General features: G+C 37.4%; 1 protein-coding gene across 1 annotated transcript in view; it reads right to left on the bottom strand.

Moving 5' to 3' along the window:
- CCDC192 (coiled-coil domain containing 192) overlaps window positions 1-17,742 on the bottom strand; it is a 215,044-nt gene that overhangs the window by 182,995 nt on the left and 14,307 nt on the right. The window contains exon 2 of the mRNA XM_060094388.1: window positions 657-950. Coding sequence (XP_059950371.1) covers window positions 657-950 — 294 coding nt within the window. The remainder of the gene's footprint in view (window positions 1-656; window positions 951-17,742) is intronic.

Here is a 17,742-nt window from a genome sequence, read left to right as displayed (position 1 = left end):
CTTATGAACATGAAACTGTCTTGGTGGTTAAAGTAATGGATGAGTGAATTATAGTAATCAAAACTGAAAACATATGATATATATAGGTGTTTGGGGATTGAACCTGTGTCTGTGGATTTTCAAATGGTAAATTCCAACACTTCAAGTGGGTATTCCAGTTTTTAACTTCTACTCTTTGTCCTAAAATTTTCTACCTAAATATCCATCAGTAATCTAAGTGCATGTATCTAAGATAACCAAGATGATCAAAGTAAAAGAATATTACAGAATATAAATAATTCTATAAACTTTTTGGTTACAGTAAAGACACTAGATTACTATGCATGTGTGTTAAAGTTGACAGTCTACTAATTGACAAACCTTATGGAAAATTGTAACAATAGATTTTCTTTTAGATGCAATGTTTCCTCATTTGAGAATCTGGAGGAAAATCTACTCTTTGTTCTAATTTAATTTTTCTTATTTCTCTAACCCATCTCAGTACCTTTTCATTGTCCCCTTCCTTACTTTTAAGTCATTATGTCTTTGTCTTACAATGACCTTGCTCTTTCTAAGCCAAACAAATCCCTTCCACCCTTCAGGACTGGTTCAAGGTCTCTGATTCATCCAAATCATCCACATCCCTCTGAATCCACGTGCGGCACTTAGAAAGGCACCTGAACGCAGAGGCTAGACTGGGCACTGCACTGAGCGTTTAGTAGGAGCTCAATAAAGAGTTGTTGATTGATTGAAGGCTCAGCAGTCAGAGAAGGAGACTGCACCAGATACAGTGGTCCTTCATGCTGAGAGGCTGTAACAGTGACTCCTTTGAACAAATACCTCCCCTGCATCCGGCTTAGAACACTGACAAGGATCAGAGCCCCAGAGAAAGTCCGCTTGCCAAGGCCAGTGGCCAGACAGCGTAGCAGAGGGCAAGGAGGTGGCCGTGGGGTTGGGTGATGACGGCAGGGCTGATGTGAGGATTAAATGACGTAAATCAGGTAAATGCTTGGACAGATGAAGTGCTCAATTAATATTATTTTGAATAATTCTATTCTCCTAATTCCTTTAAGGAGAATCATTTGATATTAAAACTTTCTAACTTATTTTTAAACCCTAGTAAAAGAAAGTTCCCATAGAGGCCCTTTTGTAACAGCAAACGATCAAACCACAGCAGTGGGAAATTCAGTCAAGTATGCAATTAGAACAAAGTTAATATGTTAAATATGTGGGTGCATTTCTTTAAAAGCAAGATTGCTAAATAATGATGTGGTTATGGCAAATTCCACCTTTACACAAGAGCAATTTGACATGAGTCAGTTTAAGACAATTAAATGTTTCTAGCAGTCTGGAGCATCTATCCTGCAGGGTTCCAGCAGCAGCCCCTGCCCCATAGTGCGGTAACTTTCTGCCAGAAAAAACACGCTCTCAACACATTTTGCAACAAACTTCCTGCTTGATGTCTCCTCTATTTATTACCGTGGTCCATTCCTCTTTCCCAGTGCTTGACAAGCGCCGAAGGCCCTAAACTTCCCTACCCCTCTACGACCTGCTCATATTGCCCACGCTAGCCCCCCACCTCAGCCCCTTACCTGCGGGCAGATTTTTTCCATTCCTCCCTCAGTCTCTGGTGATCAGAATTCATTTTACAGTGGAAAGTTTGTCACTCTCATGTCCTTCTGTGCTTAGCATTTGCAATAGTTTCTTAGGTTAAATTGCCAATTTCTATTTAGGCAACAATTTAACAACTCAGTTCTCTTGATTCCAGTCCATTCAAGTGAAAACAGTATCCCTCTGTGTTTGGGGTTGTGTCATTAATCACTAAATAAGATATTTAAATTCAAAACTTGAACAAACTACAACTATTGTCAAAGCCCAGTGGAAAAGGTTTCTAAGTAGAAAGTGCCCATCAATATGACCCCGAAAGGGATGGTCATGGGAGGATGACAGATGAGCACTGACTAAGGGGAACTCTGCTTGGCTTCTGGAAAGACACGTTCCTTACCTGACCTGAGTCTCACTGACTGTGTCTTGGGCTATGTGACTTTGGGGCTTCACTTCTTGGGGCCTCAGTTTTTTCATCTTTAAATGAAGAATACACTGGTCAGGTTCCAGAAGAAAACAGATGGTCATTCCAAAGGAGTGATTGAGGGCAGTTTGATGAAGGGAAGAGCATGGGTACAGTTATGGAAGCCAACAAAGGATGGTGAGACACACCCTGCGTGCAAAGATGCTTTTTGCCTTACCTTGACCTGAAGAGGTAGGGGGAGAGGTAATAGGAGAGCATTATCACAGGATCTAGAAAGAGAGCTTGGGAGAGGGCCATCCTATAAACTGAGACCTTGGGCAGAGAAATACAGCTGCTGCCAACCTGTGCCCAGGCAGTAGTGGTTGATGGACCAGTGGAATAAATAGCCTGACCCTCTCCTTTCACCCGCTGTACTTCTGTCTATATCTTCCTCGGGCTGAACCCAATGAGAAATCAGAGGGCAAGAGAGCTTCAACAGGAAGTGCAGAGAGACCAGCTCCCTCGAAAAGAGCAGAGTGGGGGAAGGGTGGAGGGTGGATAATGGAGGGGGCAACAAAGATATCTCAGGCCAAAGGGGTTTAATGCTATTAGTGGTTCCCAAGTGCCAGCCCATAGATCAGTGTTGGTTTGTGATAACATTTTCACCAGTCAGCAAGAAAATGATAAAAGCTAACTTTTGAAAAGGACATTGTGAATTTTTCATGAAGCCAAATTTATTCCATTTAGATGACTGTCCTTTATTCTGAGCTTATGATCATTCTATATATTTTGGTGTTAAAAGGATGTTTATTTAACAAATGATGGTGATAGTACATGGGAATTATTGTGTTTTACTGTTTCTTCTTGAAAAAAATTGAAAAATTGGCAGTCTTACAAAAACTAACCCTAATGATTTTTTGATGGAAATTTTTACTAGTTTATCAAATCTGAAAGTATAGAGACCCTCTATCTAAGTGATCTATGTTAAATTATACATTAACTGTTTTGTCAGGTGGCTATTCCAGAGCTATATTCCCTGAATTCCACTGGACTAAGTCCAAGATGGACCTGAATTCAGTATCAAGTTATTTTAGCACAGTTCCAAGATACAGTTATTCTAGGAAAAAACCCACACTTGTAAAGGTCAACCTTTTACCCTGTGAAAGATTTAACTCCTTTTCCATTTCTATAGCACCACCGATAGAACAAACGAAAAAGGTATTTGAAAGGAATTGTTAACTCAGATTTTAATTTATAAAAAGATTGTTGGCGTGGAAGTTAAAGAAAGAGAAATGGCCCTGTGACATATGACAGCTTCATAAATAACTTTAAATAATGGCTTACCTGAAACTCTTAACAGGCCAAGTCATTTTAGTTCAAATCAAAGCAATTCAGTTCATTTAAGTTCAAAAAATAGTAAGGGCTCACTATTTGCCAGGTACTGTGCTAAGCAATGGAGAAATAAATAGTAACCAGACATACAGGATTAATACCCTCACCAGATTCTCAGTTTAGAATTTCTCTCCAATACAAAAATCCTAGGATTTAGTTTTATGTAAAAATCAAAGGAATGTCAAGAGTTTGGTGGTTAATTTAGTATTTTTATTCTCATTCATAAAATATTGCTCTGTGCTTTGGGGCCTTGTTCTTTTCTCTTTGATGAGGATTCTGGTAGATGTTAGAAGGAGGTAAGAGGCAGTCCTAACCTGTTTTCAAATATTCCAGATCTATCTCAAACAATATTGATTTATAAGTCCTTACAGACTGTGAACCAATAGTATAAGAGGAGAAAAGGACCTAGTAAATTGTTTGTACCTTCCATCATTTCAGTCAAAGTTAACAGTAAAACAGGGACTGGGTTAGAGGACACCTGAATTTGGGGTCATGTTATATTACAGAATTTGTTCTGTGACTTAAAATAGCCCTCCAGCGTTTTGATTTTATGGGTGGATTTCTTAAAACTTTGGGCATCACAAATCTCTTGGACTACCTGATGATATATGTCGATTCTCTTACTAGGAAAAAAATGCCTATGTACATGCTTGTGTATACACACACACACACACACACAATAAGCACAAATGCACACTATTTTGCCTATACTTTCAGGGTGCTTAAGTGTTTTTCTCAGGGCTCTTCATGTAGCCCAAATTATGAATTCCTTGTTTAGAGGGAATAGTGTATTCCAGTACCTTTAGTTTTTATTCTAAAATAAAAGACCAAATATTAATGAATGAGAGTATTAATATGTTCTTGGTGCCTCTACTGTAAATCATGCAGATGAACAAACGAATAATCTTCTCTTCCTAGAGTCATGCTCCAAACTCAAAAGAAACAAAATGGCTCTTCCTTCTGGACAGTAGAGCAAATAACATACCTTCCCAGGGAAGCCTGGTTCTTGTAACTGAACTACACAGCAACCAGTGCTAACCCATCCTGCTGACAGTGAAGTAAAGATTTTAACAATGAGAATATATTTCTTTCATAATAAAACAAGGGAAAGGACATAGCAAGGTAATTTGCTATTAAAAAATAATTTTTATTTTTTATGTATAAATCATGATTTACTTCTTGTACCTGAGTTCATTATAAACATCCAAATAAAGATTTTCTTAGCAAGGAAGAGATGACAAGAGAGGTTGGGTAGGCAGCTAACAGGGTCTGCCACAAACAGCATAAATAACTGATAACCTTTTTCAATTTATTTTCCATTGATGTGAAGCTCTTTACACTGCGGGTAAGTAAGCTTTTCACAGAGCTTTCATGTGATTTATCCTGTACTTAAATTTTTTTTCCCGTTTTTTATTGTCAGAGGAAAAAAACATTTTTTTGACATCAGAGATGACACTAGCAATTAAGCATTAGTAACGACTTCATTTCTTCAGATGATCTCTTTGAAACTCTAGGGCTAAAGTCAGCAGCTTTGTGTACATTGTCTTATTTTGTCATTTTTTCTGTACCGGCAGTATGGGCCCATGAATATTGTGTTTTCTGCTTGCTGAATATCTGCAGATTGATCTTCCCCAATAAATCAGTTTAGACTGGGTTAGTTCTAAAATCACTGGGAGCAGGGAGAGTAACTTTGAATTAGACAGTGTTGGATGTTTCTAAAACAAAAACAAGTAGCACTTGGTACTTCCTGTGGTTCTTGGTTAATCATCAAGTTGTATGCCAAGTATCTTGAGAACTGTGACTGGCCTTTGATTATTCCTCATTGATTACCACTTACATTAGAATTACTGAATGTATTTCAGATGTTTGCAGGTATTAAAATGTTATATATTATGTGATTTTATGAACAATTTGTCTTACGTGTTATCTGTGCTATAGACATCTATCAAAACATTGGTAGTATGTTTCCAGAGACGTTAAAACAGAATTTTCCCCTCTGTGAATACCCTGACCCATTGTTCTAATTGCTTCAATGTTTGTAACATTTGCTGCTTTTTTTAAAATTAATTAATTAATTATTTTTAAAAATTGGAGTATAGTTGATTTACAATGTTGTGTTAGTTTCAGGTGTACAGAAAAGTGAATCAGTTATACATATACATATATCCACTCTTTTTTAGGTTCTTTTCCCATATAGGTCATACAAAGTATTGAGAAGAGTTCCCTGTGCTATACAGGAGGGCCTTTATTAGTTATAGATTCTATATACAGTACTATGTATATGTCAATCCCAGTCTCCCAATTTATCCCTCCCCTCCTCCTTCCCCCCAACACCAGTAACCATAAGTTTATTTTCTACATCTTTGACTCTATTTCTATTTTGTAAATAAGTTCATTTGTATCATTTTTAGATTCACATACAAGTGATATCATATGATATTTGTCTTTCTCTGTCTGATTTACTTCACTCAGTATGATAATCTCTAGGTCCATCCATGTTGCTGCAAATGACATTATTTTGTTCGTTTTTATGGCTGAATAATATTCCATTGTATATATGTACCACATCTTCTTTATCCATTCCTCTGCCAATGGACATTTAAGTTGCTTCCATGCCCTGCCTATTGTAAATAGTGCTACAATGAATATTTATGTGCATGTATCTTTTCGAATTATGGTTTTCTGTGGATATGTGCCCAGGGGTGGGATTGCAGGATCATATAGTAGTTCTATTTTTCATTTTTTAAGGAACCTCCAACTGTTCTCCATAATGGTTGTACAAATTTACATTCCCACCAATGGTGTAGGAGGGTTCCCTTTTCTCCACACCCTCTCCAACATTTATTGTTTGTAGATTTTTTGATAATGGCTATTCTGACTAGTGTGTGGTTATACCTCATTGTAGTTTTGATTTGCATTTCTCTAATAATTAATGATATTGAGCATCTTTTCATGTGGTTTTTGGCCATCTGTATGTCTTCTTTGGAGAGTTGTCTATTTAGATCTTCTGTCCGTATTTTGATTGGGTTGTTTGTTTCTTTGATATTGAGCTGTATGAGCTCTTTGTGTATTTTGGAGATTAATCCCTTGTCAGTCACTTCTTTTGCAAATGTTTTCTCCCATTCTGTGTGTTGTCTTTTCATTTTGTTTATGGTTTCCTTTGCTGTGCAGAAGCTTTTAAGTTTAATTAGGTCCCAGAAAAAATGATTTTTATTGTCTACAAAAATAAAGGAGAAGATGAAATGGAGACTTATTATTTAATAGATAGGTGTTGAGCTTAAGCTTTGCAAAATGAAAACCTTCTGGAGATTAGTTGCACAAAAACGTGAACATGCCTTACACTACTGAACTACAAATTAAAAATGGTTAAAATGGTCAATTTTATGTTACACATATTTTACCACAATTAAAAATTTTTAAATAACTTATAAAACAAATGTATAGAGCAGATAAATTATGGAGTGAAGGAATTAGTCAATACTAAAATTAATTCAACTACTCTACCTATGCGTCACAGGACTGCTGTGAGAAAGAATTTAAAAAAAAAGATTGCACATAATAAAAACTATAAAGTTTAAGAAAAGGAAAAAATATAGTAAGGTAATCTTACTGAAGGGAAAGATTTTGATTCCTTTAATTTAAAAAAAAATTCAAAAAATACTAGTTGTTTTAAATTAAATTTTGATTTAGTGGGACATATAATAATGCAAAGACTTTCCCTGCTTATAAAGTTAATGCTTTGTATAACTGAGTTTTTTGTGACAGGATTACTTATTTTCTCTGCATCATTTATAAGTTTAGATTTTGAATACTTTGGCATGTTGACCAACAATGTTTTCATTCTCCCATTGTATCCCAGTATTTTAGTTAATGCACATGCCTGTAGGAAGAAGGATTTTCAGGTCAGCTTATGAGTAAGGTGATGGAATTTTACTGCCCAAATTGAAGTTTTTCAAACTTAGTTTTGTGAATAAATTTTTGCTATTCTGTGTGTAATAAACAACAAATGATTTATGATTGACACTGTTCAAAGTGAAAGTAATTTTTTGTCTGCCAGTGAATTTTAGGCTCCAAATAAGTAAACTTTTTAAAAAGTCCAAAAATTTAACCGTAATGATAAAAACTTAAAGACTCTAATGATGCTGTTCCCAAAACCTAGCAGGGAAGTCCTTAGTTGAACTTGATGTTCCATGAGAAACATTTTCCATGATCAATCTACCCTTCCCCCAACCCAGCCTGACATTTGCTCAGACTGCCCTCTTTACCAAGATCTGAAAGAGAAATGTGTTATGCATCTTTCTGGATCAGATAAAAGTTCAGCCACAATTTCCATAGTACATTCCAATGTGATAAGGTAAGCGCAGGACAGATGACAGAGCTCTTTTTTGCTGTAAATTTCCACTTCTTTTAAGGTCTCCCAGTCAAAATATTACTAAGAGGCATGGCCAAAGTATCAGAGAAGATGGCAGAGCTTACTCAGTGGGACTCAGTTTTCTCGCCTGTGAAATGAGAAAATCATTACTTCTAATTCATCTTGCACTCTGCGGTGGCCATTTGTCATGCTATGTCTTTCCCTGTTTGCAGTATTTCCCATCTCATTAATCCCATTTCTCTGAAGTATAAACCAGGAACTCCTTTTTCAGCCTCCTTTGCACCACGTCGTAGGCATGTGACTTAGCCTCCCCCAATCAGACACATCAGCCTAAGAATTCAGTATAAATTAGAGTGATATGAAAAAGGTGCCAAACAGAATGGAATCTGGCCAGGTCGACAGGGTCATTCTGTTTTCAGAGGATGCAGTGACAGAAGACTTAGAAGTAACCTCTCATACTCAAGGGTAGTAGTAGGGCTGTGATGCCTTTGCCCTGTGGTGGCAGTAATAGGTCCTCCACTAGGGAAGGGAAGCTGAGTATAGTCTCCAATACTGATGCTCTGACTCTCCTAGGGATCCTCTGAAATCCATTTTCTCCTTAATACTAACTGGAATGTGTTCTTTTGGTTTCAAATGCAAATCTGACTGATTATTACTTGTTGTTCATGTGACTTTAAGCAAGTAGTTTAATTATCCTGAGCCTCTACTTCCTCCCCTCTACAAATGGAAGAAATGCTAACTCATTGAGGGTTGCTGTGGTGATTAAATGTGGTCATGCAGAAAAATGCTGAGCATAATGCCTGACCCACAGAAGAAAGTTTGTTTGTTTTTAATCTTCTTTTAAAACTCTAGATTTTATGTGACTGTGGTGTAGCTTCTTGGAGCTCACAGCTTTGGAAAGAGCCTGAGCTCTTGATCATAAGGACCAGAAACTCTTAGAATCTTTGGTGGCCTTGGCATCATGCAGCCACACCTAGCCTGGTTACTCCTTGTTGGAAAAGTAAATCATTAAGCATAAGAGCAAAAATTCAAAACTGGAGTAGTAGGAGAGGGCACAGCCTGTACCCTCTTCTGCCTGCTGAATAGGGTTTATACTTGGTCTGCTCCATTTCTTCTTTTTCTTGACTTTCTTGGTAGATGTGGTTTTTGGGGCTTCTGAGATGAAAGGGGGGAGATTAAAGAAGAGCAAGAGGGGTGAGGACTAGGGCTAAAGGAAAAAGTTTTCCAAAGAACTTTTTTGTTTTTGTTTTTGTTTTTTGTTTTTTGTTTTTTGTGGTATGCGGGCCTCTCACTGCTGTGGCCTCCCCCGCTGCGGAGCACAGGCTCCGGATGCGCAGGCCCAGCGGCCATGGCTCACGGGCCCAGCCGCTCCGCGGCATATGGGATCCTCCCAGATCGGGGCACGAACCCGTATCCCCTGCATCGGCAGGCGGACTCTCAACCACTGCGCCACCAGGGAGGCCCTCCAAAGAACTTTTGAGGAGAAAACTTCAGAAAAGCTGTCATGTGAAATAGATGCTTATGGAAAAGGAAAGAAGGACTTTTAAAAAATGGATCTCTGAAATTTTTCCTCACATACTGTTTAATTAGTGAAATTTAACCCTCAGTATACCATCAGAGTTTATCGGACCCGAATGTAGTTTTGAGTTTCTTTTTCTGAGCCATTCTCTTCATAAAAATCTATATTTCATGGCTTTTATTCTTTCTTAGAGGTCTTACAAAGTACATATATATATATATATATATATATATATATATATACACACACACATATACATATTTTTTCTTTTAAATAGAATAAAATTCATTCTATCTTATAATTATCATACAGATCCATTGGAGCCTTTTGTATAATCCAAGATATATTCTGGGATCTCAGTGATCTTGTTTTCCCTATATTTGAAATATATTGCTACTTAATCATCCTAGGAATTATTTTTATCATTATTCATTGAGTATTTCCAACTATGACTTAGCAAAATTAATAATCATCCTTCAGTTTCTTATTGTGTTGTCAAAAGCATGATGTCACTTTTCAAGGTACAAAAGGGGAGATACCATTTTTTAAATTTGCTTTATTTTAATTTTTTAAATTTTGAAACAAATAACACACTTAGAGAGCAGCTGGAATACAGAGAACTTTTTCTTTTTCCATGTGAGTTATGTTGTGCCCTTATGCCCCATCACCCTGAACCTCTCAGTGTCTGTTTCCTACAGAGAGGGACTCTTTGCTACACCATCACAGCATGGCCTTCAGTCACTCCACCCCATCTCCTTCCCTTCCCCCTCACAACACGGGCTCCACTAGCGAAACACCTTTTTTTTTTTTTGACAAAACATCATTTTTATAGCACATTTTTTCTTTCATTAATGTAGTTGAGGATGCTGATTTTTTTCTTTTTTCATTCATAATGCCCAAAGACAAGAAAATTGGCAGAGGCATACATTTCACAATTCTTAGACAAATCAGAATGTGAATGTGAACAGTAACATTCTTGACCAGCCTGGTCCAATGCAGTAGCTACCAGCCACGTGTGGTCTTGAGTATTTGAAATGTGGTTGGTTTGAATTGAGACATGTTGTAAGTATAAAATAGATATGAGATTTTGAAGACTTAGTACAACAATATATGAGAATATGAGAGATCTCAATATATTTTTGTACTGATTACATATTAGTGACAGTATTTTGAATATATTAGGATAGATAAGATATATTATTACAATTTACTTTTATTTGTTTATTTAAAATTTTTAATGTGGCTACTATATAATTTTAAATTACATTTATGGCTTTTAAATTACATATTTCTGTTCAACAGTGCAGCTCTAAGTGGTGGAATTAATCATGTAAGTGAAATAGACTATGCATCTTCAGATCATGACTACTGAGAGACTTAGATGAATGTCCTCAAAGTCATGAATCAGTAAGTGAAAAACATACCTCTAAGGACAAAAAAGGAAATAGGGTATTCTCATACAAGACAGGCTATATCATACAGAATTTTGTGACAAGAACCTGGACTTTCCTCTTTTGTTAAGGGGATGTGTGACAGCATTCTGCCATATTTTATAACATTTATGTGCCAAAAGTTTTACTTGGTAACAAATAGATTTGCTGCGTTTAAATTCTGATCAAAATTTCTAACGAGGTTCTTTTTTTACACCTATGTCTTTATTCTTCTGTAAATTATTTGGAAATGATTTTAAAAATAAAAAATTTAGGTGGGTTTATTTAATTCAGGTAGTCAATGATGATGACTATTTTCCTAGTATACTAAGGGTTAAGAACTTGAGTAATTTGAAAGTTACCTTATGGGTACTAGACTGCTTGTTTGTTTGTTTGTTTTTACCACAAAGCAGTTCTGAGATTAGACCATTTAGATCTCGGCATTACATGTTAAGCAGTCACAAAGAAAGGTATTATGGGAGACTTTTTGTATATTTTCAGTAACGTGATTATCAGAAAAGAATGTAAGAACACATTTGAAGGCACAAGGCCAAATGCTGCTTTATTCAGAAGGAGAAAAATTAATAGGATTCAGAATATAGTCACCACCATGGACACAGATATTTCTTTTTTAAGAAAGATTCCAAGTAGAAATAGCCCCTAGGGAAAGCAGACTGTTCTAGAATTTATAACATTTTCCTTAGGCATTTGAGGCAGGCAAAACAGGGCTTACTCCTTGCCAAAGAATGTTTCTGAACTACATTTAATTTTAAAATATTTTACAATTTAATCTTCGTTTGCACTAAATATATGATTCAAGAGAATTTTCTTCCCTAACTGAAAAATGTGTCCAGCTCTTCAATAACAAACACATGAGAATCTCTCACATATTGACTGAGTGCCTTTCATATGTAAGGTCCAGAGCTAAATCCTGGAGATAAAGGTGAATTCATCAAATTCCCAACCCTCCAGGAACTCATAATGTGAAAAAGGTTGAGAAAGGGAGGAGAAATGTTCAGATAAGTGGACTTCAATATTATAAGGATGAGAGAGGAGAAGGGGGAAAAAAGACAGGTATTGAGCATCATCACTAGGCCGTGACTTTTCAATATATTATGTCCCTCAAATTCAGACAATATAAAAGGTATAAAAATGGAAGCGAGAGGCTTCCCTGGTGGCGCAGTGGTTGAGAGTCTGCCTGCTGATGCAGGGGACACGGGTTCGTGCCCCGGTCCGGGAGGATCCCGCATGCCGCGGAGCGGCTGGACCCGTGAGCCATGGCCGCTGGGCCTGCGCGTCCGGAGCCTGTGCTCCACAACGGGAGAAGCCACAACAGAGGCCCGCGTACCGCAAAAAAAAAAAAAAAAAAAAAAAAATGGAAGCGAAAATCATCCAGAATCCTACCACCCAGAGATTGCCACATGTCACTATGGACTGAATGTGTGTGTTCCAGGTGCCCTCAAATTCATACGTTGAATCTCTAACTCCCAATGTGATAGTATTAGGAGATGGAGCCTCTGGGAGGTCATTAGATTTAGATGAAGTCAGCAGGGTGGTGTCCTTATGATGAGATTAATGACCTTATAAGAAGAAACCAGAGAGCTCTCTCCTTGTGTCACCTTCTCTCCCTCCCCCTCCCTTCCTCCCTCCCTTCCTTCCTTCACCCTTTCACCCATGTGAGGATATAGCAGCAAGGCAACCATCTGCAAGCCAGGACCCAATCATGCTAGCACCTGATCTCTGACTTTTCTACCTCCAGAACTGTGAGCAAACAATGTCTGTTTTTTAAGCCACCCAGTCTGTGGTATTTTGTTATGGCAGCCTGAGCAGACTAGGACACTATATTTGGTGTATAATCTTCTAGACTTGTGTGTGTGTACCTGAAGATGCATAACATAGAAAACATTGATTCATACTATACCTGGTTATATATGGTTAAATTATGATCATTTTCAGTTAACAGTATATCATAGGTAACTATATTTGAATAATAATGAATGTCATTTTCCACAAATTGTAATTTTAAAAATTACCATAACTTTCAATGGTCACAATAAATTTTACTATGTGTATATGCAATTTTCCATACTATTGGACAACCCTGTAATAAGCATATTTATGCATCTTTGTGGACTTGTTTTTTATTAATATAAATGGAAAAAGTGGGTACTGGATTTTAAAGAATATATGCTTGATACATATTTAAGATTACATCCCCCAAATTCACCCTCCCACCACAGTACATGGGAATCAGACTTTTCTTACACCCTTGCCAATAATGATGTTTTCAATACTTTTTTTTTTTTTTTTTTTTTTTTTTTGCGGTATGCGGGCCTCTCACTGTTGTGGCCTACCCCGTTGCGGAGCACAGGCTCCGGATGCGCAGGCTCCGGACGCGCAGGCTCAGCGGCCATGGCTCACGGGCCCAGCCGCTCCGCGGCATATGGGATCCTCCCAGACCGGGGCACGAACCCGTATCCCCTGCATCGGCAGGCGGACTCTCAACCACTTGCGCCACCAGGGAGGCCCTTCAATACTTTTTATATCTGTCAAAATTACAGGTAAACATGATATCTAAGTTTTAAAATTTTTTATTTCTTTGCTTTCTATTTGGACATCTTATTGGACACTTGCAAGCTTGGACATCTTATGGGATATTTGCATGTCCTCTTATAAATTGTAATTTGTGTCCTTTGTCCATTTTCGATATAAGGGCTAATCTTTTCCTCATCGATTTATATGAGACCTTAATATACGAAGGACATTATGTTGTAATAGATGCTATAAATATGTTCTAATACTTACTTTGAATATTTATAAATTCTTCCTATATGGGTTGGAATAGTGGTACGTTTTCTTATGAGATATAGAATTTCCAGAGACTCAATTATCTTTTCATCTTTGTGCATTAATGCATAACTTTGTTCAAGAAGAGAGTGAAATTTTTGAAGAAGTAAACTCTAATCAAAAGTTGGAGAAAGCTCCATTTCTCTGAACCTTTGTTTCTTACACATTTACTCTATCAGAAGAATTAAAAGCAAAATAGGTCATCTTGTCTAACTGCTTATGAAGGATCATCTTCTAAAGGACACTTTCTAGTTCTTTGGCCAATCTTATTTTAAACAGCTAAGATCTTTTCTATGGCCTCTGTTCTCAAGTTAACTAGAACTTATTATTAAAATGAGAAATTCTGGAGGTAATCTTTTTATTTTGTATCTATCTATACCTTTTGCTTTCTTTGGTTTAATTATTTTCCATTTTTATACTTAATCTTATATTGCTGTAATCTTTGTCCATCAATACATTTCTGAAAATTCTACTAGGTACATGGTACGATTTCAGTTGCCCAGTCCTTTGAAGTCCTTTTTGGCCACGCAACTTCTTTGACCAATGAAAAAGAAGGAAAAGTGGTGTGTGTAACTTCTGGCCTGAGCACCCTTTGTGCAATTGGCCCCTCCTCTCACTGCTGCCTGCCCCGGATTGCAGAAGTGCACTCCCAGGTGAAGATTCCATCCAGAATAACTCATTGGTAACTATTTACCATAGTAAATAGTTTATTAGTAACTATGACTAAGTAACTGATTACTAACATCATTAGTAACTATGATGAATAGAGTCCCTCTGCCTCCCATCTTGGATGGGTATTGTGAAGAAGAAATAAATTACTCAGAAAAATAAAATATTAAGATAATCCATTAGCCAATTACAACGGATAACCTTCCAAAATGTTAATGAAGTTTTGATCTTTCTTGATAGTAGCCAAAGGAAAAAATATATTTCTCACCAGTGATTCCATCGCTACTACCTTTCTATGTACAGCTTGACCTGAACTCTCTGTTGAAGTTGTTGCTTATAGAATTTACACTATTAAACTAGGTGAACTTTGAGATGATTGTATAGGGACAACAGTGGGATGGGAGCAGGAAAGCATTATGTTGGATCAGCCCCTCATTTATGACAAGATCTCAATATGAAAGTAGTTATATGAGAGGTTGAACAATGTGTAGAAACTCCAACTAACATCTCAAGTCCCAACATCTGGGGAGATAACATTACCTGCCCAGATACAGTAATGTTTGTAATGTTAGATATTATCTAGATAACTAGCAGATGTCTCTAGAAGTAAAGTTTCAATTTCTATACTATTCATGTTCTTTTGTGGAAAAAAATTTTAGATTGAACAAATGAATGTTACAACTATTTTTTTTTTTTGGTTGCATTGGGTCCTCGTTGCTACTCGTGGGCCCCCTCCAGCTGTGGCAAGCAGGGGCCACTCTTCACCACGGTGTGCGGGCCGCTCACTGCAGTGTCTTCTCTTGTTGCAGAGCACGGGCCCTAGGCGCATGGGCTTCAGTAGTTGTGGCACGCAGGCCCAGCAGCTGCGGCTCGCGGGCTCCAGAGCGCAGTCTCAATAGCTGTGGCACACGGGCCTAGCTGCTCCGCAGCATGTGGGATCCTCCCGGACCAGGGCTGGAACCCATGTCCCCTGCATTGGCAGGTGGACTTCCAACCACTGCGCCACCAGGGGAGTCTTTTGTCTTGCCCTCAGTGACAGCACAATGGCTGCTTTGCATTTCTTATGAATTTCCATTCCCAAAACCTCATTCATTCAGTTAGACCTATTCTGATTTTGTTATTCTATGGGGTTAGAGTCCCTGGGACACAGACTGAGAGATCTGGCTACAGAGGTCTTACTGGAAATGGTTCTTGGGGGCAACACCTATAAAGGAAGGAAAGAAACAGGAATGCAACAGCAGCCTCAGCCTATTCCATAGGGGAGCTCTGGAGCTGGGCTGGCTCTTCAGAATTGTCCTCAAAGGAAGGGGGCCAGGTTTTGCAGCCCTGCATCAACCAGTTATTGGATGCAGTTTGATCCCATGGAGGGGGATGACTTTGGGGCAATGGAGTGCCTTCATCAGAGGGAAATGTCTGGTGATAGACTCAGCTGTTAGTCATCATCAGGCAAAATTAACTCAAAGTAAATCATAGATCTAAATGTATAAACCTAAAACGATAAAACTTCTGGAGGGAAAAAGAAAATATTTGTGATCTTGGGCAAAGATTTCTTAGATCATATAGCAAAAGCATGATCCATGGCAGTGCAACTTGATAAATTAGACTTCATCAGAATTAATAATTTTTGCTCTTCTAAAGACACTATTGAGCGAATGAAAAGACTAACCATAGACTGGAGAAAATACCTGCAAAACACACATGAACTCTCAAAACCCAATGATAAGAAACAAACAGTACAACTTAAAAACGGACAAAACCTTTCAATAGATACCTCACCAAATGAGATATAAGGATGGCAAATAAACAGATGAAAATGTGCTCAAACACCATTAGTTATTAAGGAAATGCAAATTGAAATTGCCATGAGATACCACCACACATATTAGAATGGCTAAATTTAAAAGGCTGACCTTGGAGAGAATGTGGATGAACTAAAACTTTCATACACTGCTGGTGGGAATGTAAAATGATACTATGACTTTGGAAAATAGTTTGACAGTTTTTAAGAAAGTTAAAAATACACCTACCATGTGATTCAGCCATTTCATTCTTAGGTATTTACCCAAGAGAAAAGAAAGCATATGTCCATACAAAGATTTGTACATGAATATTTATAGCAGCTTTATTTGTAAAGAGTCAAAAACTGGAAATAACCTAAATGTCAGCGTGTGGAGGCATAAACAAACTGGTACATTCAGTTCAGCAGGATACTGTTTAGCAATAAAAATGAATTATTTATACACACTAAAACATGGGTGAATGTCAAGATAATTTTACTGAGTGACAGACATCAGTAAAAGGGGTACATACTGTATGACTTTGTTTATATGAAGCTCAAGGAAATGCAAAATAATATATATAATGACATGAAACAGATTGTGCTTCCTTGGAAATGAGGTGGGAAGAAGTGGGTGAGAGGGATTACAAAGGAGCGTGAGAAACTTCTGGGAGTGATGGAAAGTTTCATTATCTTGACTGTGATGTCAGTTTCACGTGTGTACACATATGTCAAAACCCAGCAAGTTGTACACCTTAAATTTTTCACGTATGCTTAAGGAAAGGAGAGGAGAGGAGAGTGAAAAAGGAAGGATGGAAGGGAGGGAGAGAGGGAGGAAAGAAGAAAGGAAAAGAAAGAAAAGAAACAAAATCCAAAACAAAAAGTTCTGAGATATTTCTCACCTATTAGAGTGGCAAAATAAATAACCTATTTCTTACAACAGCAACAAATCTTTATATTTAAATATACACAGAAATGTAATTCTATATTGATCTCACTTTAAGATAAATAGGAACGTCTCCTTTAAATCATTTAAAATGTTCATTTAAAGCACAAGTGATATATTAACAACTGTAATTCACTAATGATTTGAAAGTTTGCTCATCAAAGGGAAGAATCTTTTGAAAGCCATTTCAGAATGCTAAAATTTAGAAATATCAGAAATGTGACCAAATATACGCTTCCTGAAAAAATAATACTATATTATACCAAGTACTAGAAGAACATAAGTTATATAATTTGACACAATTTAAGGCATTGCTTGCCTTTCCCAGTTTATCAAATGTAATATTTTTTAGCTAATTTAAGGTTGTTTTATAAAGCTGACTTCCTATATAGTGTGCTATGAGTTTGGCCTTACAAATTAAAATTTTAAAGTGCTTTAATATTTTTGGCACTTAAAATAATAATTCTTTAATGAAGCCATCACTGAATTACAACTTGAACACTAAATGGCTTATAAGGTTTTATAACAAGCCTAGTTTTGCAATGAGTGAAATACTTCATACATACATACATAAATAAAAATAAAAGAGGCATCTGAGATCCACCTGCAATTGGGTTCCTCATGGTATGGAGCAGAATCTGTTCTGCTGAGTGACCAGTCTTTCAGTTTCAAGACTTAAAAGGGGTCGTGGGGTGAGAAGGCAGCACTAATCATGACTATCCTATGGCCTTCAGGGCCCTAATCCTAACCTGGGGCACACACCCGTGTCCCCTGCATCGGCAGGCGGACTCTCAACCACTGCG

The sequence above is a fragment of the Mesoplodon densirostris genome, chromosome 3 (assembly GCF_025265405.1).
Source record: "Mesoplodon densirostris isolate mMesDen1 chromosome 3, mMesDen1 primary haplotype, whole genome shotgun sequence".
In the NCBI taxonomy this organism is placed as follows: Eukaryota; Metazoa; Chordata; class Mammalia; order Artiodactyla; family Ziphiidae; genus Mesoplodon; species Mesoplodon densirostris.
The sequence above is the reverse complement of the archived record's forward strand: the minus strand, read 5'-3'. Positions and strand labels throughout refer to the sequence as shown.